This window comes from Camelina sativa, chromosome 10, assembly GCF_000633955.1.
Source record: "Camelina sativa cultivar DH55 chromosome 10, Cs, whole genome shotgun sequence".
NCBI classification, from domain to species: Eukaryota; Viridiplantae; Streptophyta; class Magnoliopsida; order Brassicales; family Brassicaceae; genus Camelina; species Camelina sativa.
In genome coordinates, this window is record NC_025694.1 from 15,614,843 (window position 1) to 15,625,771 (window position 10,929).

The 10,929-nt window shown below is 37.5% G+C and overlaps 1 protein-coding gene across 1 annotated transcript; it reads left to right on the top strand.

Annotated features, from left to right (window-relative positions):
* On the top strand, nucleotides 8,357-10,630 carry LOC109124625 (serine hydroxymethyltransferase 4). The gene is made up of 4 exons (XM_010436911.2): nucleotides 8,357-9,124; nucleotides 9,578-9,968; nucleotides 10,068-10,169; nucleotides 10,262-10,630. The coding sequence occupies exons 1-4, from the start codon at nucleotides 8,447-8,449 to the stop codon at nucleotides 10,504-10,506; spliced, it is 1,416 nt and encodes a 471-aa protein (XP_010435213.1). The 5' UTR covers nucleotides 8,357-8,446; the 3' UTR covers nucleotides 10,507-10,630.

Sequence of the window (10,929 nt, forward strand, 5' to 3'; positions counted from 1 at the left end):
AGTATCAAGGCCAATGGAGTAACTGAAGACTACATCTACTGCAAGCTTTTCCCATATTCACTTGCAGGAGAAGCATCTCAATGGTTGAAACAGTTGCCAGCCCGTTCTTTGACATCTTGGCAACAAGTGAAGGTGGCTTTTCTCAACTACTTTTATGATGATGCCATGTCAGATGAGCTAAGAGTCAAACTGTCTTCCTTCAACCAAAGACCAGATGAAGCTTTCAAGGCAGCTTGGGTAAGATTCAAGGCATATCAAAGGGACTGTCCACACCTTGGCTTTTCAAGAGTGCAGCTGTTGAGTATCTTTTTCAGAGGGATTGACTGGGAATATCAGCTAGCTTTGGATGTTGTAAGCCATGGAAACTTCAAGACAAGATACCCAGAAGATGCTGAAGTTTTGATTGAGAATTTGGCTTCCAGCAATAGCACTAAGAGAGCAGATACTGAAAGGAAGAGATTGCATGGAGGATTTGATTCAAACCAGCTTGCTTCTGTTAATTCCAAGCTGGATTCAGTTCACAATCTTCTGGTTGGTAAGAAATCAGTTCACTTTGCTGCTGAAGTTGAATCATTTGAGCCACAACCTGAGACTGGGAATGAAGAAGCAGATGTCAAGTTTGTATATGGGAATCAGGGTCAGGGATTCGGTAATCAACAAAGCAACAAGCCTTACAGTGGGAACTTTTCAGGCTACACTCCTAAACCAGATTACCAGAAGCAGCAACAGAACAATTGTTATACTAGAACCTATGGGAACTCTTCTTATCAGTCTCCTCCTCCACAGACTTCTTCTGAGAGTCGNCCCTTTTGAGTCATTTTTCTTTTTGCCTTGAGTCAGTTTTTGTTTGAAATTTGTTTGAAATCATGAATTATCTATCNTAGGAACAGTTATCAGTGACATTCAATTGGAAGATTGATAATGTCTACACAGAGCTTACTGGAAGGATTGATGCACTCAATGTACATGTTAAGCAATTGGAGAGTCAAGCGGCACAGATTGTTGGGTCTGTTAAAAGGCAAGAGGGTTTTCTTCCTGGAAGAACTGAATCAAACCCCAAGCATGCTTGCAATGCCATATCAGTGAGAGATGAAGATGATGGAGAAATTGAAACTGCAGAAAAAGGAGAGCAATCAGCCAAACCCGAGACGGAGAATTCAACTTCAGACAATGGTGTCGGTCGACACCACCTGGGTGTCGATCGACACCCCTCTCAGACAGAACCAGAAACTGCAAAATCTCTGATTCCAGCAGCTGTTGAGAGGGTGTACAAGCCTAAGATCCCTTTTCCTAAGCCAAGAAGGTCCAAGTAGGAGATGGAGGAAGCTAGATGCAAGGCAATGATGGACAAGGGGATGATTGAGATGACTTTGATTGATGCAGTAAAGCTTTCACCACCACTTAAGTGGTATGTGAAGAGAATGGTATCCAATGGTTTAAGCCAACTCAGATTTCTCTTATCTTGGCTGATCGATCCCGAAGAATTCCTGAAGGTGTTTTAGAGGATATTCCAATTAAGGTTGGAAACTTCATGATTCCCACTGACTTTGTGGTGCTGAAGTATGATCAAGAGCCTAGTGATCCTCTCATCTTAGGAAGATCTTTCTTGGCAACAGCTGGTGCAATCATAGATGTGCAGAAGGAGAACATAATACTGAATGTGGAAGATTTGAGTCTGAACTTTGAGATGGATAAGCTGAGGAGAGCTCCTACTATTGATGGACAAACTTTTTCTGTTGAAAACGTTTCTGCTACACTAGCAACATGCTCAGTATCGATCGATGCTACATTAGCATCGGTCGACACCCCTCCACATCTGAGCCTGCACTTGTCCACAATTGATGCTCCAAGTAAGAAAACTGCTCCCAAATAGAAACCTCCCCACTCCACACTCCAGAGTCCTCAGGTAGGGCCAAGGTACACATCTTCTGCACCTAATCCCCCTCCTATCATCAACAAGGCTTTCAAAGGTACAAAAACTGTTTTGCAGTTAACCAAGCCACGAGATTATCGTAGAGCGCTTGTTTCTTCTGTTGATGATTTTGCAGGACATAAAAGAAGCAATCCCGTCCCTAAATCCCACCCAGGTCATGTTCCCCATGTCCTTGGTAGACCTCACTCTTCTACTGCTTATACACCACCTTGGATGAAAAGGTCATGCTATGGGAGGCATTCACTGCCACGTTCTGATCCACCCGATGCCTGAGCTTCAACGCAGTCCAGCTAATGACTGAAAACAAGCGCTTAGTGGGAGGCAACCCACTTCTAGGTTTTTTTTTCCCTTTTGAGTCATTTTTCTTTTTGCCTTGAGTCAGTTTTTGTTTGAAATTTGTTTGAAATCATGAATTATCTATCTATCATGTTGCTTTTAACTTGTGTTTGAGTGTCTCTTAACAGAATAATCATCCAAAGATTGATCCATCAACACAACTATCTGCAACTAACAAGGACTTACGGCCAAAAACACCATTCGTGATGAGTGTCGATTAACACTGAAATGGTATCGGTCGACGCCCCATGGTAACCCGAAAACAGTTCATCTTTTCCTTACAATTTTCAATACCTTTTGTTTCTTTTAGCTTTCCTCTTACTTGAAAACACTGGGGATAGTGTCGTTTAAGTCTGGGGGAGGTTAGTACTAACTACTAACATAGTTTNTAGCAACATGCTCAGTATCGATCGATGCTACATTAGCATCGGTCGACACCCCTCCACATCTGAGCCTGCACTTGTCCACAATTGATGCTCCAAGTAAGAAAACTGCTCCCAAATAGAAACCTCCCCACTCCACACTCCAGAGTCCTCAGGTAGGGCCAAGGTACACATCTTCTGCACCTAATCCCCCTCCTATCATCAACAAGGCTTTCAAAGGTACAAAAACTGTTTTGCAGTTAACCAAGCCACGAGATTATCGTAGAGCGCTTGTTTCTTCTGTTGATGATTTTGCAGGACATAAAAGAAGCAATCCCGTCCCTAAATCCCACCCAGGTCATGTTCCCCATGTCCTTGGTAGACCTCACTCTTCTACTGCTTATACACCACCTTGGATGAAAAGGTCATGCTATGGGAGGCATTCACTGCCACGTTCTGATCCACCCGATGCCTGAGCTTCAACGCAGTCCAGCTAATGACTGAAAACAAGCGCTTAGTGGGAGGCAACCCACTTCTAGGTTTTTTTTTCCCTTTTGAGTCATTTTTCTTTTTGCCTTGAGTCAGTTTTTGTTTGAAATTTGTTTGAAATCATGAATTATCTATCTATCATGTTGCTTTTAACTTGTGTTTGAGTGTCTCTTAACAGAATAATCATCCAAAGATTGATCCATCAACACAACTATCTGCAACTAACAAGGACTTACGGCCAAAAACACCATTCGTGATGAGTGTCGATTAACACTGAAATGGTATCGGTCGACGCCCCATGGTAACCCGAAAACAGTTCATCTTTTCCTTACAATTTTCAATACCTTTTGTTTCTTTTAGCTTTCCTCTTACTTGAAAACACTGGGGATAGTGTCGTTTAAGTCTGGGGGAGGTTAGTACTAACTACTAACATAGTTTTGGTTTTTAGTGTGTCAAAATCAATTTTTGTTTTTATTGAGTCAAATTTTTCAAAATTGTGTTGGGAACTATGATTTTTCTTTTCAGGTGTATTGCCTTGGTTGATTAATGCTGCAGATTGAATCCACTAATCCGACTAATGAAAAATCCAATGGCTGACCAGTAAACCACATACATCTAAATTTCCAACTGAATCCATCAAAGCCTGAGGTAATTTCTGTACTTTTCTTTTTAACTCATCAAAGATATTGATGTTCATAGAGCTTGACTCCTTGTTCATGCCTTACAAGTAAGATTTTCAAAAGAAAATGGTACTCCTCTCCCTTATTTAAGTTGAAAAGATCACTCATGAGAGTTTTGTTAAAAAAAAAAGAGAATAAAAGATGAGATGAGTTTGATCAGTTTAGAGAGGGAGGTAAATTACCAGTGACCTCATTATTCTACTCTTGAGTCAAATGATCACACAAAGCTTGGAAGTGAGGGGTAGGTAAATGACCGATGACCCAATTATTCGCCTACAACTTTGATTAAAGAAAAAAAAACAGCAAAGCAAAGCTCAAATGAGGATAATAATATAATAAGTCTGGGGGAGAGGAAGAATACCACATGTTGTAAAAAAATATATCTTGCTTGTTATGGTATAGTACGAGAATGAGTCTAGAAGGTTCTTGACATTGATCAAATTGATGAGACCCACCGATGAAGGCTTAATGGAGGAAGTAGTGAAATTTGGTTTGAATTTGGGATGCTATGAATGTCAACGGAGAAGTACATGGTGGTTCAATTTGGATTTGTCTGCTAAGCATATGGATTATGGTTTGGATGATCATGGCATTACCTTAGAGAGAAAATGAGTTTCTGTGTTTTCAAACCTCTTTCACAGGTCTAAGTTTCTGTTTTGCTTGAGGGCAAGCAAATGCTAAGTCTGGGGGAGTTGATATATCATGGTTTTTGTGGTTTTCAACCATGATATAAGGAGTCTTTTAGAGTCTTTTCAGTTGTTTTCTAGGATGTTTTTGAGTCTTTGCAAGTTTTCTAGGACTTTGGCACAGAAGGAGCAAAGTGGAGCAATTTGGATCATTTTGGAGCATAAATCTCGAAGAATAAATTTGGACTCGGATCAAAACAAGGGCATCGATCGACACCACTTAGGAGCATCGGTCGACACCCTCTTTAGCCGATGAAGAATCACAAAATTGGAAGTTTTACAATTTTACCCAAAGTTTTCCTAAATTGCAAACAAGTCCCTGATGTGTTTTAGGACATATATATATATATATATTGTTTTTAGGTTTTAGAAAACCCTGAAGTTTTATTCTAGCAAGTTTTTTTTTTCTGCAATCCTGTGAGATTTTGAGAACTTTTGGGAGAGAGATCTGAACTGCTTTGAGAGAAGCATTCTTGAACTTCCTCTTTACTCTTTTAATTTCAATTGCTTATTATTCAGAATTATGTTTTGTTCTTCATTAAATCTGTCTGAACTGCTTTGTTCTTCATTGAATTATGTTTTGTTCTTCATTGAATATGTCTGAACTGCTTTGAGAGAAGAATTCTTGAACTCCCTCTTTACTCTTTTAATTTCAATTGCTTATTATTCAGAATTATGTTTTGTTCTTCATTGAATATGTCTGAGTAGTTTGCTTGTTAGGTTCAGGGTTTTTCACAGGGATTTTATGAGTTATTAAATCTGTTTATTTATGATTATTTATCTTTCTAGATTTTCATCATAGGTTGTTCTTAATGCTAGATCTTTAATTAGTCATCTGGATTTGGATCTTAGGACTATTGATTGATATGAGAAATAATTGATTTTCATGACAAAACCCTTTTGATGAGAAAATTACTTTCTTCAAAGAGATTTGATTTAGTAATTTTGTGAATAATCTAAACTTCTTTTTAAAGCTGATTTTTAACCTAGAATTTTACAAAGAGATTTGGATTTTCTGGTTTTAAATTTAGATAATATTTGCAGTGAGAACTGATTTATTTTACAAAAGAGTTTAGAGTTCTAGATCTGATTTTTAATTGCTTGAATCCTATTTAATTATTGATTTAATATTTTGTAATTTCCTGAGAAATTCTCTGGACCTAGCTTTTTGATCTTCTGAATTTACAACAGTTTTATTTTAATATTTTGCATTGCCTATTTCATTTAAATCATCTTGTTTAACGTAATCATAAAACTCTATAATTTATTGTGTAGTCTTGAATCCTTGTAGAATTTGACCCCTAAGTATGATAGTGACCTCTTAATTTAAGAAATAGCTGTAGGGTAAATTTGAGCATATCAAATAACTTACATGTGTAAAAATCTTGTTAATGACTAACTATTACAAAAAGCAATAAAGTATTAAAAGAAAGAAATATTTTTTCTAGGTAATAAAATATCTTAAGAAGAAGATATTTTTGGAGTAATAATATCGTACGACTATATAATTTAGTAAAAGAATAGTCTCACTCTCATGTCACCATGTCGACACCTCAATAAGAGTTATAATTTCACATTACTTTTTATCATATGATTCCCCATTCACGACCCAAAAAGAATTATTATTTTTAATTACGAAACGATATCATAAGGCTATACTTTTTCGTATTTTATTTTCTTTGTTAGGTGGACTTCCAATTATGCAGCCTAGAAATCAAGGTTGGTGAAGTATCATCCCCCATTAAAAAAAGTCCTCCTCTATTAATCTACCCACATGGAAAAATTCTCCAAAACGTGATTAAACACTTATTATATGTACATACTCTCACACTCTCACTTCTTCCAATATTTTATAGTACTTATCGTTTAATTTCCTATATTGAGTTAACTTTACGAAGTAGTAAAGTTGAATTTTACCAACTATTTTAATTGGGGATACTTCAACTGAGTAACTATTTTTATTTTATTTTGGGGGCAAAACTGAGTAATTCATTCACCTGAAAAAGGACAAATTTTCTAACTTCATTATTCTGTGTGTATACTCTTTTTTTTTGTTATGTGTAGAAGATGAAAATCTAGGTCACATCACATGTTGACCTCAGATCTGCCACTACCACGAGGCACTACGCTACTATCTAATGACCACAAAACCAAATCTGAAATACGCAAAGACGAATTTGACCCTCACCGACTCACATACATACAAAACTACCTACTCTCATCCCCCAACCCGTCCCATGGCACCATGTTATATTATATTATATGCCATTTTCTATGTATAACAAACATTAACTACTCAATATCCATACATGTTTTGATTCCAAAGACGAAACAATGAAATAGTAATCAGCAAACAGTGTTTATATATACCATAACAACTCCATCGTGTAGTGCGTACTTCCTATGTCGTCAGAAAAAAGGTTCCGAAGAGAGGCTACCAACTACTACGACTAACCCACAAATTACTTGTTTACCAAAAAGGTGTGTTTAATGGCTCGTTTGATATAAATTTGGTGATAGACAATATAAAAAACAAACTTAAATTAGCGAATAACAACTAAAATATTGTCTACTAAATGATACTTCCTCACTCTAGTTTAATGTTTAGGACTTCTTTTCACATATACTACGACAGGAAAATATAATTAATCTATTTATTTATTTTTATTTTTAATTGTTTAAATCTGTATTTTTTCTTCTTTTTCACCTCTCTCCTCTTTCTCACTTGAGTAAAAGTTTTTTTTTTAAATATATATATTAAAAATTTGAGAAAATCAATTTTTTGGGAACAGAGAAAATCCCTAAAACATCAAACTATACCGTTATAAAAACTTGTTTGTACATATTTCATTTGCCACTTATACCGTTAACAAGAATATGCGAGTAAAATTTGCTTATTGACTATTTTGGCTATAAGTAAACATGAGATTTAAAGAGGAATTTAGTTCTTCATTGTTTATAGGTGGGTCTTCAAATTTTTGAAGCTATTACCGTTTATAGGTGGATATCCACTACGTAGAGAGCAACTGCGAGAAGTTTTTTTTTCAAAATTTTTTTAAATCTACATAGCAAATATTTCAGAAAATAATAAAAATCATGCTCTTGATATTCAGTATATGATATTCTAAGCTAATTAAGCTACATGAATACAAAAATACTTCTTGAGAAGATTACATAGATAAAGTTATCACTAACTGATTGCAGTTTCTTTGAAACAGAAGTTGTAGCTAATGTCTTATATGGACTAATCACATACACATAATACACTGCAAAACAGTAACGACCCAAAATTGTTGCAATATTCTTAACCAGGCTAATAATTTTCGTGGTAGACAATGTTGAAACGTTGGTTAAGTGCCTTTGCATCAAAATATTAATTCATAAGATCTAATTTAACACGCAACCCAAATTGGGAAAGAGATGTAACGATCATTTGAAACCATAGAGTTTTTCAGTTTCTTGTCAAAAACGTAATTAAAACACTGGGCTGAATCAATTCCATGGGCCCTCAAAGCCCTTTCACTATGTTTTATTTCAATTTTAGTTTCACTTTTCTGAATTATAAACTTTTTCCTTTTTCTTTTTATGACTTAATAATAAAATATTTAAATATTTGTAAAATTTTCTACAAACAAATTGGAAAAAAATAATCTGAGAGAGTGAGATTTACCCAAAACAACCTTAAATGCACGCCGGTATATAGTATCTATCTAATCAAGGAAAAGGTTACTAGTAAGAGGGTAAAACAGTCAAAACACATCCGCTTGTTTCTCCTACCACACACACACCTAACCAACCAACACCAAAATTAGCAAAAGAAGGTCAAATTCGTAATTTAATCCACTTTCTTCTCCTCTTTTAAACCCAACCGCCTCTCTTCCCACTTCCCTCACTCTCCGATCTCAGATCTCTCGCTCTCTCTCAATCTCAGATCCATCGTTCCAACAACACATCCAAAGGATGGAACCAGTCTCTTCATGGGGAAACACCCCTCTCACCACCGTAGATCCAGAGATCCACGACCTGATCGAGAAGGAGAAGCGTCGTCAATGTAGAGGAATCGAACTCATCGCCTCCGAGAATTTCACTTCCTTCGCCGTCATCGAAGCTCTCGGAAGCGCCTTAACCAACAAATACTCCGAAGGTATGCCTGGTAACCGTTACTACGGAGGTAACGAGTTCATCGACCAGATCGAGAACCTTTGCCGTTCGCGAGCTCTCGAAGCTTTCCACTGCGATCCGGAGAAATGGGGCGTTAACGTTCAGCCTTACTCTGGATCTCCGGCGAATTTCGCCGCCTACACCGCTCTGCTCCAGCCTCACGATCGTATCATGGGGCTTGATCTGCCTTCAGGTGGTCATTTGACTCATGGTTACTATACATCTGGTGGTAAGAAGATCTCTGCGACTTCGATCTACTTTGAGAGTCTTCCCTACAAGGTTAATTTCACCACTGGTTACATTGATTACGATAAGCTTGAAGAGAAGGCCTTGGATTTCAGGCCTAAGTTGCTCATCTGTGGTGGTAGTGCGTATCCCAGGGATTGGGATTACGCTAGGTTGAGAGCTGTTGCTGATAAGGTTGGAGCTCTTTTGCTCTGTGATATGGCTCACATCAGTGGTCTCGTTGCTGCTCAGGTATATTATAAGCCTCTTCTCTTTTGCATTGATCTAGTGTTTCATATACCTTTTCCTCTTGTTAGATCTGGTTTTGTTAAGCGTTTTGAATAGTCTAGAATGAAGATCTGGATTTAACTCTGTCTCGTCTCATATCTGTGTGCATTCATGTTTCAAGTCTAGTGTTTTCAGGGTGTATTATCAAATGGGCTTATTACTAAGAAAGAATCATATCACATTGTTTTAGTTGTTTTATTTTACTTATGTGTCCCATGTAGTTTCTCGTTGTTTCTTTTTTCTCAACTCGCATGTGTAAGTGAATATACAAATGGGAAATCTTCAATACTATTCAGTAACTAAAACCAACCGGATAAAGTGGTGTGAGTACACTAATGTTAGTTGCCAAGATTGAGTTTTTTTTTTTTTTTTTTGCATTCACCGACAGAACTGATTGAGTTTTGATCATGTTTACAGGAAGCTGCAAACCCGTTTGAGTACTGTGACGTTGTGACAACCACAACCCACAAGAGTTTGAGGGGACCAAGGGCTGGTATGATCTTCTACAGGAAGGGTCCAAAACCAGCCAAGAAGGGTCAACCCGAGGGTGCAGTCTATGACTTTGAGGACAAAATCAACTTTGCTGTATTCCCTGCGCTTCAAGGTGGTCCCCACAATCACCAGATCGGTGCTCTAGCTGTTGCGTTGAAGCAGGCCAACACTCCTGGTTTCAAGGTGTATGCAAAACAGGTGAAAGCAAATGCTGTTGCCCTTGGAAACTACCTGATGAGCAAGGGATACCAGATTGTGACCAATGGAACTGAGAACCACCTTGTTCTCTGGGATCTTCGCCCTCTTGGATTGACCGGTGAGTGAATAATATATATATTTTTTTTAAAAACCACCTTTGTGACCCTGTTATATATGGAACTAGTTCTGATGTTTTTTATGATTCTGTTTTTGCCAGGTAACAAGGTTGAGAAACTCTGCGATCTGTGCAGCATTACTTTGAACAAGAATGCAGTATTTGGAGACAGTAGTGCTCTTGCCCCTGGAGGTGTAAGAATCGGTAAGAGGGAATTCTGAACTATTCATGCAAATAGCCAGCCATGGAATCTCGTTTGTCGGATCTTGCTAATATATATGTGTGCGTTTCTGTAGGTACACCCGCTATGACCTCAAGAGGATTGGTGGAAAAGGACTTTGAGCAAATTGGAGAATTCCTGAGCCGTGCAGTTACATTGACATTGGACATCCAGAAGCAGTACGGTAAGTTGTTGAAGGACTTTAACAAGGGTTTGGTGGACAACAAAGATCTCGAGCAGCTCAAGGCTGACGTTGAGAAGTTCTCGGCCTCTTATGAGATGCCTGGATTCCTCATGTCTGAGATGAAGTACAAGGAGTAGAGATCTCTCTCTTTATCTAAGAGTAATCTTCTGTTACCTACCATATATATAAAATGCTTTTGTAGGATCGCCTAATTGGAATTTTAAAGGCGAAGAAATGAAGAAACAAATAGTAAAAAAAAAAGGTTTTTCTTGAGTTATTTCCTTAATGTTTTTTTTTTGTCTTCTTTTCGAAATTGTTGTATTTTGTTGGCTTTCTTAATAATAATATCAGCGAGTTTTCTCTTTTCCCCGGTTCAGCTTTAAAATATGTTTGTATTTTGTTTTTGTTAGATTGGATTTGGTTTCTCATAGTCAATGGTCTACAGACACAATTAGTATAGTTTTTCTTTCAATTAGAAAGTGATGTCTTCCACACATTGGGACGACGAGGAAGATTGTAGGAAGGAAGAGCTTCTCGCTATCGACGACATTGAAGCTTCC

What these genes read in the sequence shown, in the direction of transcription:
- LOC109124625 (XM_010436911.2), top strand. Translation starts at nt 8,447, where the DNA reads ATGGAACCAGTCTCTTCATGGGGAAACACCCCTCTCACCACCGTAGAT. An exon ending in GTGGTCTCGTTGCTGCTCAG is followed by an intron (nt 9,125 to 9,577) that starts GTATATTATAAG and finishes TCATGTTTACAG; the next exon opens with GAAGCTGCAAACCCGTTTGA. An exon ending in CCCTGGAGGTGTAAGAATCG is followed by an intron (nt 10,170 to 10,261) that starts GTAAGAGGGAAT and finishes GCGTTTCTGTAG; the next exon opens with GTACACCCGCTATGACCTCA.